This window comes from Balaenoptera musculus, chromosome 6 (assembly GCF_009873245.2).
Source record: "Balaenoptera musculus isolate JJ_BM4_2016_0621 chromosome 6, mBalMus1.pri.v3, whole genome shotgun sequence".
NCBI lineage: Eukaryota > Metazoa > Chordata > Mammalia > Artiodactyla > Balaenopteridae > Balaenoptera > Balaenoptera musculus.
The window spans coordinates 81,974,744-81,989,297 of NC_045790.1; the positions used below are offsets into that span (position 1 = coordinate 81,974,744).

General features: G+C 48.2%; 1 protein-coding gene across 6 annotated transcripts in view; it reads left to right on the forward strand.

Annotated features, from left to right (window-relative positions):
* CCDC180 (coiled-coil domain containing 180) overlaps positions 1-8,630 on the forward strand; it is a 55,641-nt gene extending 47,011 nt beyond the window's left edge. For 2 of the 6 annotated variants that reach the window (XM_036855309.1, XM_036855310.1), the window contains 6 exons: positions 1,036-1,196; positions 1,759-1,896; positions 2,391-2,502; positions 5,036-5,141; positions 7,115-7,250; positions 8,451-8,630. In XM_036855309.1, the coding sequence (XP_036711204.1) occupies positions 1,036-1,196; positions 1,759-1,896; positions 2,391-2,502; positions 5,036-5,141; positions 7,115-7,250; positions 8,451-8,582 (785 nt within the window). In that variant the 3' untranslated portion in view covers positions 8,583-8,630. Of the gene's footprint in view, positions 1-1,035; positions 1,197-1,758; positions 1,897-2,390; positions 2,503-5,035; positions 5,142-7,114; positions 7,251-8,450 lie in introns of those variants that run through there. The other 4 variants (XM_036855311.1, XM_036855313.1, XM_036855312.1 and 1 more) reach the window with 2 other exon arrangements.
* Positions 8,631-14,554: the final 5,924 nt, after the last annotated feature.

Consider the following 14,554-nt stretch of genomic DNA (forward strand, 5'->3'; position numbering starts at 1 on the left):
AGAAGGAAACTGTCTTGTTATAAGCTGTGGCACTGGATAAAGAAGAAGAAAAACTCCAATGAGAATCCATAATTATAAGCCAGCTCTTATGTGGTGTTTAAACCTGAAGTCACACTTAGATAAACCTGAATTCAACTTTGTGTTTGTGGATCATCCATAAGACCTCTAGCTGATACCTTAGCTTAAAATGATTTTGAGTTAGTCATGCCCAGATGCTTGTTTAGTAGAGATACTACAAATCCTCTCCAGAAAAGCCCACCTTCAGTTCAGGCCTCCAGGGATTCCCACAAATAAAATGCCCAGAATAAGAGTTCACCGTAAAACACACACACACACACACACACACACACACACACAGAAAAAGGCACCTTGAGCATGAGGCAGCAGAATGAGACCAGTAAAGACTTCAGATATTGAATGTATCAGACACAGAATATAAAATAATGTATTTATTTAGAGTTAAATAAAAGAGGACATTGGAAACATGAGTAAGGAGCAAAAGACTATTAAAATGACCAAGTAAATATGAAAGAGAACCAAATCAAACTTCTATATTAGAAAAATAAATCATTGAAATTTTAAAATTATGAATGGCTTTAATACCAAAGAAAATAACCAAAATGCAGCACAGAAAAACAAAGAAATGGAAATACTGGAGAGAAGTGAAGAGAGATGGAAGAAAGAGTAGGTCTGGCATGCAGCTACTTAGAGGTCTAGAGGGAGAGGAGGAGACTAGGGTCAAGGCAATATTTGAAGAGATAATGGATGAGACAGAACTGCTGAAAGATGCAGTGCATTTTAAAAGCACTGGAAAGTCCTACAGAGTGTAGAAAAGAAGTCCTTTGAACTTGTTTAGTCCAGTACTTTTAATGCTGGTTTGACCACAGGACCCCTTTTGATGGAATAACTATTACCACATTGTAGACCAAGCCTTTCTCTTTGGGAAGCTGCTTTGAGCCTTTGTTGGAGAGATTGCCACAGCAACTTGGCTCTGCTCTGTGCTCTCCCCTGGTCCCCCACCCCCAATTCCTACAGAATTACGGGCCCAGATGAGGAGATTTGAGGAGCTATTGCCCCAGGTGTGTTGGCTGGTGATGGAAAATTTCAAGGAGCACCACTGGAAAAAATATTGCACCTCCACCGAAGAGATCCGGGGACAGTTCTCGAATTATCAGGAACAGCTGGAGAGAAGGAAGGTGGGGCCCCCCGGACCAGCCCCTCCTCTCCACGACCAGAGGCCCTGGGAGTTCAGAAATGGAGGTGGGGCGTCGGCAGAACTGAGTGCCAGGGAAGGATGTGGGCCAGGCTTGGGATTGTTGGATGGGGGTGAGGGACACTAGGCACTGAAGAGACGAGAGCTGAGCCAACAGCTCCTTCATAGAAGGCCTTCAGCATGCTCCTTGTTGGATTTAACCAGTAGGTCAGCTGGTTCTATGGGGCTGTGGCCATTGAGATCAACAATAATTGTCCACATGGTCCTTCGAGCCATGGGATGTGGATGCTGTTGATTTTATTGGACTGAAACCCTGACTGTTCTGGGGCAGATGCTCAGCTCTCCCACTTCTTAACCCTCGGAGTCAGCTCCAGCCATGCCCCTGTCTTCCCTCCTCTGCCGCTCCTCAGCCCTTCACACACCCAGGTCAGTGCACACATCAGTCTGGCCGTGGCCATAATTGGCAGAGGACGTAGGCCAGTGACTTTTTGGTCCTGACCTCAAGACCAGGTCAAAAAACCTACTGATTTCTGGATTGTCTGAAGGATGAAAATGCCCAGAAGCTCCACCCAAATCTCGGACACCCCGCACATCTCCAAGAAATGGAGTCTCTGTGTCAAGTGGAAGAGAAAAGGCAGGAAGATTTGGACACCTTGATTGCGGTGACCAGGGAGCAGCTGGAGGTCAGTAGTGCCATCCACTCCATGTCTAGATGCTGGGGGCTGCACTGCCCTCCGGAGGTCACCCCCACTGACAGCCCAGCAACAACACTGAGCACGGCCCTTCGCTGACACCCTGGCCAAAGCAGGGTGTGAAAGCAGGCGGGTGTCATAGGTGGAGATGGTCTTTATTGGCCGTTGTAACTTGCATTTTTAAATTTCTAAATTAATTAATTACTACTGAGAACTTCTTTTCCAAGATCCATGTCAAGTTTTATTTCCTCTTTAGTAAATTGTCTATGTCTGTCCCTTGGCCATTTCAGAATCATTTCCTATCTTCAAACCAAGTCCCCTCTAGGGAGAGGCCTCCTGGGGAAGACCAGATGCCTGTTAACTTGGACACAGTTGACACGTGGCCCTGGTCTTGTCTCACATGGTGCTCCCCAAATCCTCCTTCAGCCTGTCTTTGGAGACAAGTTCCTCTCCCTGCAGCACTGTGCTCCCCATGTTTCCTCCAGGAATTCACCCGGAAGTACAGCCGGTTTTTCATAGCCAGCTTGGCCACCTTCACTGAGAAGTTCCTGCTGCAGTTGGATGAGGTGGTCACCATTGACGATGTCCAGGTTGCAAGTATGTGCACCACCGGCCTTGTGCCCTGGCCCCAGGGGGTGTGACACAGGGTGATGGGCCTGGGGTGGGGCGGTCTGCTTTCCCCCAACTCCCCCAGAATGAAAATACATTCTCTATGGAGGGGACTGATGAATTTTTGTTTGTTTTAATTAAAACTCTCTTTTTTTAAACTAAAAAAGCAAATCCCAAATGAATCAAAGATTATATATGAAAAATGAAATCCTAATGCTAAATATTTTCATAATCTTGCGGTAGGGACAGCTTTCCTAAGTATAAGAACCAGAAGCCATAAAGGAATAGCTGGCACTTCTCTGTGGCCAAAACAAAATCAAGGAAAAATGTCAAAATACGGAAAGACGAACCACAAACTGCAAAAATATTCCTAATAACTAATAGGTCAGAGAATGGCCTAATATCCCTGTGGTATGAAGAACTCTAACAGGCCAAATTTGTAAAAAGAGATGATAGAGAACAAACATGCAATTCAAAAGGCCAATAAATTTAAAAGATGCTTGACTTCACCAATGATGAAAAATGTGAATATAAACATTATTAAGATATCATTTCTCGCCAACAGCCTGGCAAGGCTTATAAGTTCAGTGACAGCCAGCACTGGTGAGGCTGTCAGCAAGCCCGAGCACCACAGAGCCTCTCAGAGAAGCGTACGTCCACCCCGCTCTCTTGGAGAACATTCTGTCGGTGCCGTCAAAGTCCTGAGTGTGTGTGCCTTTGACCTAGCCGTTCAAACCCTGGGAATTTATCCAACAGAAATACGTGCATACTTTTTCAAAGATATATTTTCAAGCATATTCTTCACAACACTGCTTGAAATTGCAAAGAATTGGAAACAATGTTAGTATCTACATATAGAGGATTGGGTAAATAAATTATGGTCCAGATGTAGGAGGGAGTACTGTGCAGCTGTTCAAGTGGGTGTGGTAGGTCTCTATGTGCCAACCAGAAAGTCCTGAAGGAATACTGTCACAGGAAAAAGCAAGGTGACCATTATAATTACCTGTGATACTATTAAAAAAACATATGTGTGATATAAACATGCACCCCGCATATATGTAAATGAATCTGTGTGAGAGACAGACAGAGACAGAGAATGAGAGCGACAGAGCCTGAGAGACAGGTACCAGACTGTTGATGACCATCTCTGGTGAGTGGGGCTGTGAGAGATTTCTAAAATCTTTTCTTTTTCCCCGTTAGGTGATGTTTAAATTTTTTATAATGTGCACCAATTACTTTTATAAGTACACAAAGATTCAAATCATATATTAAATATTATCCATTTATCACTAATCTATTAAGTAAATAAATATATTATTTTTATTTTTTTAAGTTTTCATTACACAGACAATGAGTATTTTTTACAGTAAAATGAGAAATTCAATATGAGTTACAAAGAAAGAGAAGAACATGGTCCTTCTACCCAGAAATAAGTGCCCTTAACATTGGCTGTCCTCCTCGTTATTTCCCTTCGGGCACAGGCCTGTGTGTATATCAGTGGGGGGATGGGAGGATGGATCACAAGCGTGTGCTCTTTTGTAAGCTAATTTCCCCTTGGCAGACGCTGGGCAAGCCAGTCACCGCCTCCTTGAGCACTTTCAGTTGCTGTGCAGGAGGACACACGGGAACTATGTTACTGATTAGTTCCCTGCTGGTGCACATCGGGCCACATCCAGCTTTTCACTTCTGTAATCGTGCTGAAGGGAACATCTGCATCCATATTTCTCTGTTTCGGGGCAACAGATTCCTAGAAGTGGACTTTCTAGGTCAAAATGTATATGAATTTCGAGGCGGTCACTTTCCAGTGTTGGGGGTCTCTTTGGCAAACGTGAGCCTGCTTTGGGAGAGCAGAGCCTGCAGAGACCCTGGGGTTCAGACTTGAGGGAACACAGGCGAGGTGAGCCAGCAGGGAGGCAGCCTCGGTAACTTGGAGGGAACCGCCAGGCCAGGGAGACCCCCTGCGCCGGGTCTGCAGGAGCCTCTCCTGCTCTGTAAGTCGGGCTTCTGAGCCAAGCAGCCTGGCCCTGCCACCCACGCAGACCAGGGTGCAGAGGGCTGCTCACCGCGCGGACGGAGCCCCTTTCCCTTCACGTCAAAGGGCAGGTCAGTGAGCCGGACATGAGAGGGACAACCTTGAATGTATGCATTCCAGGAGAAATTTTAGTTCAGGACCCATTTGAGCTAGTATAAGCCAAAGAAGGCTCTACAAAGCATATTCGGGGGCTCACAGAAGTTGCAAGAAAGTCAGAGCATCATTCTGAGGGCTTTGGAGTTGGGAACCATGCCCAAACCATACCTCGCATCCTCCAGCTTTGACCCCCCTGCCATCTCCTCGGCCCCCACCTATGAATCTGGTGCATTTGGCTTCTGTTTGGGAGGGGCCTCTGCCTCCTGCCTGAGACTCCAAGTGGGGAAGAGGGGAGCGAGCCCTCATTTCTCTAAATGTGAGGTCGGGGGTCGGTCCCCTTGATCTCAGGCTGTGGGTGAGGCCGCCGTCAGTAACCTGTCTCTTGCCTGCCAGAGATGGAGCCCCCGAAACAGAAAACATCAATCCTAATACGGAGGAAACTCACCGGGCTGTCCCTGGAGGAAGAGAATGAGAAGCCCCTGATTGAACGGGGCAGCAGGTGAGAGCCGGGAGCAGGGAGGAATACCACAAATGGCTGGATTTGCTAGGGGTGGTGCAGTGGAATGGTTAGGGCCACGAGCTCTGACGTCAAACAAACCTGGTAATCTTGGGAAGGCGTTGTGTCCTAAGCCTGTTTCCTCATCTGTGAAATGGGCATGGCAGCCTACCTTACATGATATTATGAAGAGAAAGTTCAATGAGATTGTACTTGGAGTGCCCCAGCACATACTAAGAGCTCAGCAGCTATTAGTTCATGTGATAAGGACCCACAAAGGGGCCCCCAAAGAAAGGGAGGCCTGTCCCAGTGTGGGGCACATTCTCAGATTGCTGGTGGCACTGTGATCCACTACAGCTGTCCATCATGTATGACAAGAGCTACCAAAGTGCTTGTCCCTGTGACCCAAGAATGTTACTCTGGAAGAAGGAGTAAGGCAGCGATTTGCCCAGCTAAGTTGTCAGCAGTGGTTTTATAGCAGAATAGGAAAAGCAGGCCAGGAACTGATGACTGCCACCTGGCTGGCCAACTGATGAGGAAACTGAGACCCAGAAAAGGGAAACACCTAGAGGTGTGGGATTCCCCTTCCCCATGCAGAACCCAACTGACTATACACATGGATTTTAACTGTATGAAAATGCAAAAAAGAACTTGATGAAGCTTAATGTTAAATGCTCAGTAGGGTTTTTCTTTTTTTTTTTTTAACATCTTTATTGGAGTATAATTGCTTTACAATGGTGAGTTAGTTTCTGCTGTATAACAAAGTGAATCAGCTATACGTATACATATATCCCCATATCCCCTCCCTCTTACGTCTCCCTCCCACCCTCCCTATCCCACCCCTCTAGGTGGTCACAAAGCACCGAGCTGATCTCCCTGTGCTATGCGGCTGCTTCCCACTAGCTATCTATTTTACATTTGGTAGTGTATATATGTCCATGCCACTCTCTCACTTCCATTCTCTACATCTGTGTCTTTATTCCTGTCTTGCCCCTAGGTTCTTTAGAACCGTTTTTTTTTTTTTTTTTTTTTAGATTCCATATATATGTGTTAACATACGGTATTTGTTTTTCTCTTTCTGACTTACTTCACTCTGTATGACAGACTCTAGGTCCGTCCACCTCACTACAAATAACTCAATTTCGTTTCTTTTTATAGCTGAGTAATATTCCATTGTATATATGTGCCTAATCTTCTTTATCCATTCATCTGTCAATGGACACTTAGGTTGCTTCCATATCCTGGCTATTGTAAATAGAGCTGCAGTGAACATTGTGGTACATGACTCTTTTTGAATTATGGTTTTCTCAGGGTATATGCCCAGTAGTGGGATTGCTGGGTCGTATGGTAGTTCTACTTTTAGTTTTTTAAGGAACCTCCATACTGTTCTCCATAGTGGCTGTATCAATTTACATTCCCACCAACAGGGCAAGAGGGTTCCCTTTTCTCCACACCCTCTCCAGCATTTATTGTTTGTAGACTTTTTGATGATGGCCATTCTGACCCGTGTGAGGTGATACCTCATTGTAGTTTTGATTTGTGTTTCTCTAATGATTAGTGATGTTGAGCATCCTTTCATGTGTTTGTTGGCAATCTGTATGTCTTCTTTGGAGAAATGTCTGTTTAGGTCTTCTGCCCATTTTTGGATTGGGTTGTTTGTTTTTTTGATATTGAGCTGCATGAGTTGCTTGTAAATTTTGGAGATTAATCCTTTGTCAGTTGCTTCATTTGCAAATATTTTCTCCCGTTCTGAGGGTTGTCTTTTCATCTTGTTTATGGTTTCCTTTGCTGTGCAAAAGCTTTTAAGTTTCATTAGGTCCCATTTGTTTATTAGCAGGGTTTTTCTTTTAATTAAGACGTTTAAAGCATGATAATTTTTTTTTAAAGAAATGCTAACCGTTTTCACCAGGGATGAAGGGTGCACTGTGAATGATGAAGGTAAGCCTGTAAGACTTTTCATGCATGTTTGTTTGTAGGCAGTGGCCGGGAATCAAACCCACCAAAGTCACCATCCAACACAAGATTCTCCTCCAGAAAACACCATCAATCACCACCACCAAAACGACCCTGGGCCACCTGGCATCCGTGGAAGCCCGAGATGCTGTCTATTTGGTGAGTGGAGAGACAGGGTGGGGTGGGTGCACCCCCAGGGAACGCAGGACAGCTCGGCGTGGCTGCCTTGGGAAGGAGGGAGCTTGCTATCACCAGGTGCCCTGTCATTTGGTCCATGGAGCAGATGACACACGTCAGGGTGCCCCAGGGCACAGTGTCAGCACTGGGAACAGCCAGTGTTCTTAAGCACCAGCACGTGAGCCACAGGTCGTGTCCAGTTCCAATGATAGCTCGGGTCTGATGGTGTGAGCCCCAGTGCTGCAGGAGCCCAGCCGAGAGACACCACACCCAGACTGGGGGCGGTGAAGGAAGACTTTCTGAGGAACAGTTGAGACAGAGTGAGGGGACAGAGTAGTCAGAGGCATGGAGGCCATGGGAGCAGCGGGTGACAATGGGTGGAATAAGGGACAGTTCCTGAGCACCTGCTGCAGTTTCTGTTCTCAACGTGAGCCTTCTCATTGGATCCTTGTAACAAGCCCATAAGGAAGGTAGAATTGTCCCCATGTTGCTGCTGAGGACACTGAGGCTTAAAGAAGTGTGTCCCCTGTATGCCACTGCAGAGTGGCAGAGCCAGGATTTGAACCCAGTGCCTGGCTGGGTTAGACCCCATGGGGCCTGCCCGAAGAGGAGGCTGCACCCAGAGGCCTCCTGCGGGACCTCTCGGCTCTGAAGACGTGTGGACCTTTGTTCCTGGTGCCCCAGAGAGAAACCTCGTCCTGAGATATGCTGACCCCAGTATTTGGAGAGCCCTCAGTTCCCAGGCCACCATGCTAAGACCCAGGCAGAGGGGGCGACTCTGCTGCCAGGTTCAGTGAGGGCTCAGGCCTTGTGGGCTCAGCCTCTAGAGGAAGCCAGGACCCCTGAGCTTCAAGGAGGCTACAGTGTGGGATGGTGGTTAGGAAGGATCCTAGGCAGAGTCCAGAATCAGGTAGAGCAGGTCCTAGTCCCTGCTCAGCCTCCTTCTAGCTACATAACCCCAGGCAAGGTTGTGAGCCTCAGTTTCCCAATCTGTAAAATGTGGGAAACAACCGGGCCTGCCTGATGGGTTATTGGGCAAAGTAAATGAAAAATGACTTGTGGAACTCTTGCTGGTGCCTGGAGTGGGTTCAAAGCTACCTGCCAGCAGGTTACAGTGTTCCTCTAGGGCACAGAGCCCAGAAGCCCTTCCTCACGTGGCCTCCTCCTGCTGCTTGCTCCCAGAAATATTTAGCGTCATTTGAAGAGGAGTTGAAGAAGATCCAGGACGACAACACACTGCAGGTAAAGGAGGCTCAGCGCTGGAAGGACAGCTGGAAGCGCTCTGTGCACACCATCCAGGGCCTGTACTTGTGACACCCTCAACCCACTCCCAATAAAGGCTTGTTTTGTGTGGACTCCTCATCCATCCACCCATCCTTCCTTCCATCCATCCATCCTTCCATCCATCCATCTATCCATCCATCCATCCATCCATCCATCCGTCCATCCGTCCATCTCTGCTCTATGCCCAGCGCTGTACCTTCTCAGTGACCAGGACACGTTGTGGTCCCTGCCCACTTGGAAATCACTTCCAGTGAGGAGCACAGAGGTGAAAGGGGGAATTCCACATGGTCAGCTGGGACGGCGGATAACAGGAATGGGTAACTTAAAATAGAGATCAATACTTCAGAGGAAATAACTTCCAAAAGGCATGCTGGGCACTTCATCTTGGAAAATTAAAACTTATGGGAAAGAGTATATTGCACATTTAACAAAACATGAGTTTTAATGGCAACTATGCACTGATTCCTAGACCCAATAAAGACATCATCCAGTGTTGACTGGGTATCTGGCAATTTGGCCAATTATAAGATTTTGGCAGAAATCTTCTAGGCCTCTTTAGCTCTGCTAAGGGTCTCTTTAGTCCTGTGAGACTCAGATCACTCTCTTTGGAAACCTGCATCCTGCCGTCTTCCGTGTCCTCTTTCTCTTCTTCTTTGATTGCAGCACGGCCTCACTGTGCCAGGTCTCAGTTGGCAACAGCTCTCTGTGCCCTGTGGACACAGGCGGCTCAGGCTCCTTCCTCCACTTCCTGAGCTTCTGCTGCTCCTACACAGTTTGAATGTTAACGTGGCCTCAGTCTGAGTTTCCATGTGCTTTATCTCTTAACGACTCGATGAGGTAGGTATTGCCCACATTTTACGGTTGTAGAAACTCAAGTCCAGGAGGTCAAGGCAACCCACTCAAAGTGACACAGGCAATGCAGAACCTCAGCAGAGTTTGGGTTCCCCAGAAGGGGACAAGGACTTGGAGGCAAGTCGTTTGTTTTGGAGATGATTCCAAGAAGCATGAGTGAGGACCTAGGGAAAGGGAGCCTGGAAGGAGAAAAGCCACTGAAGGGGCTTTGAGGAGTGGCCCCTGCTCTGGGTGACCAGGCTCCACCTCGCTGGAAAACAGCCTCCCACCTGACCTGACTCTGTCAGCGCAGGTAGAGAATTGCCTGGCATTAGTGCTGCCACACTGCCCCTTGTGCCAGTTTTTGGGACAGGAACCTCCCGTGGTGCCAGACACCCCCTCAGGCAGGGGGTCTCAAGAGATGCTGGCTGGAGACCAGCTCCCCAGCTGCAGGTGAATCAGGTGGGCCAAGGGGATATGAGGGCAGCAACAGCAGAGTCACCGCCTCAGGTTTCCCAAACCTAAAGCCAGGCCCCTTTGCACCACTCTGCCACAGCACCCTCTTTCCCGAAAGCGAGTCACGTCTGCGTAGCCCCTTCCAGCCTGCGGCATGCTCTGCAGGTACACGATCTAATTCAGCCCTGCCAGGGACAGGTGGCAGGCACCATGTAACCCCCATTTTGTAAATAAAGAAACTGAAACTCAGAGAAATGAAGATACCTCCGAAGTCACTCCGCGGGAGAGTGCTGCAGCTGGGCTTCCAGCCCAGCTCTGACTGCCCCTGAAACTCAGCCTGCAGTGAATTCACCCGGGTGCTTTGTAAGTAGGAAAGCTACCTCTCTCTTCTGCCAGCCTCAGAGTCTCTGCGCCTGCCACCCGCTCCTCCCGGACACTGGGCAGCATGCACGGAGAACAGGACGCAGACCTGGGCACAGGACAGCCTGTGGTCACTCACTCTCCACCTCCTTCATCTGGGTGACGTCCCAGTGGGCAGGGAAGGCTGGAGGAAGCACGCCTGCTGTGGCAGGAGAGCTGGGAGGGGGATGTAAGGACTGGGGCAAGTATTGGGGGCCCACCGCAGCCCAGACAGAGCCTACAAACAGTGACAGTGCCAGGAGCGCAGAACTGGGAGGCCTGGGCCAATCCTTCAGTGCCGTGTGGCCCTCTGAGTCCAGGTCTTTCACCTGTCCAGTGGGACACAAACTCCACTCTCCTGGCCCGCTGCACCCAGTGAGGCCCAGCTTGCTGAGCTGGGCCAGCCTTTGTGCACTGAGGCCACAAGGTTGAAGGGTCAAGGCAAAAGCCAGTTCCCATTCTTTTCTTATTTCCCCCTCAGTATGCTGCCTTTCATTGTTTTCCTTATTATTCCAAAAGGAATAGATATTCACTGCAGACAAAAAAAAAAAAAAGGACCAAATGAGCAAAACAAAGACTATAAAAATCCTGGCATCCAGAGACAGCCGTTCCCCACACCATTTTCCATGTGTGTGCATTATATTTGCCAAGTGGAATCATAATATGCATTCTGTTTTTAAATTTCAGCTGGGTATACCCTCTCCTATCCTTAAATATCCACTTAACACCATCACTTTTCATACTTTGCTGCCACTGCCCACCGTGTGGAATGGACTTCACGTGCTGGCAGTGCCCTCACACACCCACAACTGAGACCAAGTCACGAAACAACACTCACCCTTACGGGGAAGGCTGCGCTCTAATATTTTCCTTTTTTGGTTTGTTTGTATTTTGTTTTGGTTTTTTTTTGACCCTAACATAATCCACTAACTCAGTTCATGGCCCACTAAGGGGTCTTGTCTGCAGTGTCCCACTGCCAGAGGAGCCGGATGCCCTCTGTCGGACAAGGGGTGTGTCCCGGGCAGGGCTCTTAGAAACAGGGCATCCCCCAACATGGACTCTGTGCACGTCTCTAGTCATCGCCTCTGGTTTCTAGAAGTAGACTCCCTGAGTCAAAGGAGAGGGCATCTGGGGACACGGCACAAGTCACCCTCCAGGAGAAGAGTCAGTGAGGATTCAGTGCCCATTTCCCTCATCCACACCAAGTGTTCTAGTTTCAGGAGCTTTGGGGGAAACTTTTTTGCTGGTTCAGCAGATGAGGAATGACATCTAATTCACTGTGTTAATTTTACTTTTCTAATGATGAGGGAGGCTACACTTTTCATCATTGAGTCATTTCCAAAATGTGTCCACTTTTCCCAGTCCTGGGGTGAGCCTGCTGAACACGCCTCCCCGGGCATCCCCAGGGGCGCAGCCTGTGTTCCATGTCCAGCCAGGAAGCTCCACTCTTTGTGCAGCTACTAAGTGGTTAGTGACTGGCTTGTGACCCACAGGATACAGCAAGAGTGACGGGAGGTCACTTCCAAGATGTAGCGACAAACAGTCTGTCCCTTCCCTCTTCCCTGCTCTCCCCTGTGTTCCCTCCCCCTCCCTTCCCTCCCTCCTGCTCACTGCCGCCTCCCAACCCCGCACCTCTCTACCTCCCTCTCTCTCTCTCTCTTTCTCTTTCTCTCTCTGTTACATCTCTGGATCTGGGGAAGCAGGCACCCATGTTATGAGCTGCGCTGAGTAGTCGTCCGCCCAAGAGCGAACTGAGGGAGCGCCCAGGCCAACAGACAGAAAGGAACGCAGTCTCTCCGTCCGAACAGAATCCTGCAGCCTGTGAACGAACTTGGGAGCAAGTCCTCCCAAAGTTGAGCCCATATGAAGCCACAGCACCTGCCTGTGAGACACCTTGAAGCAGAGCAACCCAGCTAAGCCGTGAACAGATTCCCAGTCCACACAAATTGTGAGATATTACATATTTGTAGTTTCAAGGTGCTAAATTTTGGAGCAATGTTGTCAGAGAGGAATACACAGCTAACATAGGCTGCGGGCCCCATGACCCAGTCCCTGCCTCCTCCCCTTGCCCTGCTCCCCCTCCAGCCCCGCCCGGCCACCTCCCTACACCCGCTGGCCAAACTCACTTCTGCCTGCCAGTCTCTGCCCCAGTGGTGCCTTCTCCCTCTTGTCATCTGGTCCCAGAAAATGTCACCCCAGGGAGGCCTTTCAGGTTCTCCTACCCAGTGACTCCCTCGTCCTCCCTCACGGCACCCTGCTTCATTTCAGGCAGGGCACTTGCTCTCTCCTTTCACATGTCCCTGGTGTCATGCTTTTGTCCATCTCCCCTGCAGACTATGAGTTCCTTGCAGGCAGAGACCACTCAGTCATCTTCAGCACCGCACCTGGCCTCCCGGGGCACCTGGAACAGGGTGAGTGCTCGGCGGCTCAGTGATTAAAGGGGAGAATTTGGGAGCCCCCCCTTCTTGATTTTTACCAACTCAGTCTGTGGAGGTGAACGCTAGTAACAGGAGGTCGAGTTGCCTCTGAGGCCGGGGGACAGCCAGAATGACCTCTGTGTAACTCTTTCTGCTCCAGTTGCTCCCCCGAACCTCGGTGGACACCATAGACACCGGAGGCTGCCTGCCCCCTGGTGCCCAGCACTAGAACTGCAGCCCCACGCCGGGATACGGCAAAACCAAACAGGCACCTTTATTTGTGTGACCTTTCAAGGCAGTTGCTCTCCAGAGTCCCAGATGAGCAAAGAAGCAGGACCTGCAGGCTTCAAGGGCAGTGCCAGGGACCTCGGAAGCCTCCCTTGCCCCCTCTCTCTGTCCACCCCAGGTGTCCTCTTCATGCGTGAGGCATCGTCATCTCGGCCAAGACAGTGATTCTACCCCCTGCTTCTAAATGAGAACCCTGAGGGCCCAACAAGAATTAGTCCTGTCCCTGGACATTGGACTTGGTTTGTGGGGCCTCTGCCACTATGACAAGGAGATATATGCCAGAGGAGAGACCTGTCTTGTCCAAGGTCACATAGTGATTCAACGGCAAAGCTCATACTTTGGTTAGGATTAGATTTGGCTGCATACATTAAGAAACCCCAAATAATGGTGGTATAAACAGGGGAGAGAGCTTTATATCTTTCTCATATTAAAGAACCCTAGAGGCAGGCAGTCCATACTAACCTGGGCTGTCCATCATGGAAGATGATAGATCATCTGTCCTGCTCCAGCATCTTAGTATATGATTTCCATCATCAAAATGGTCCAAAATGCCTGCTGGGGCTCCAGCCTGGACCAGCCATCATGGCTACCTTTCAGATGGCAGGAGGGAGAAAAGAATGAGGGCACGGGGGACCCCCTCAGCTCTGTCAGTTCCATCTGACCATCTGACCTCCTCAAAATCTCACACCATACTTCTGGTCACATGGTATTGGCCTGAACTTCATCTGGTCACTCTTAGCTGCAGGAGAGATTAGGAACTCTAGTCTTTTAGTTTGGTGAATTGCTGCCTGTATTCAAACTGTCTCTGTTTCTAAGCAAAGGGAGAATGAAAACTGTGAAAACTACCAGTGCTCTCTCCCTACACAGAACTCCAAGATGAAGAGAAAGAGATGGGGTTATTTTCAGAGGCATAGGGCATGTGTTCACCTACCACAGCCTCTCTTTTCTTGGTGTTTGTTCATTCACAGACAGAACAAAAAGTCTTGGTTCCAAACCAGGATATATGAGTGGGACCCTTGCTTTTTGTTCTCAGCAAAATTATCAAAATCACTCTGTTGGCTTTTGTCTGCTTGTCCCTTGTAAGTAGATCTGGGAAAATCCTCTCCTATTTCATAAATGGAGTGGGGTGGGGTGGAGTGGGGATTACAGAGACTTTTAAGCAAGCAGTGTGTTCCTTAAAAAGATGTGTCAAAATTATTTCTCTATAAGTCAAAGAATAGAATGCATTGACCCCACCTTTTTTGACCCTCATGGTGAATATAGTAGGAAAAATAATCCACAAAAAATAAAACTGTTAGTGGTTAAAACTGCTCATGGTAAAATTTATCATTAACTAAAAATTAGTGGAAGAAAAATATATTTGAAAACATTTTGATACATATAATTTGACCCCGGAAAACTGACTTGGTAGAAAGAATGATCCCTAAAATTTACAATAACAGAATCTATAGTCAGTAAATTATGATGTGGACCCCAAATAAAGTAATTTACATTTAAAAATTGATCCTGATAAAAATAATTTCAGTGAATTAAGAATAAAATTGGATAACCTAGAATTGATTTTCTGTTATATGTTTTGTCTAATATTATCTCATTTACTTTTTTAAATTT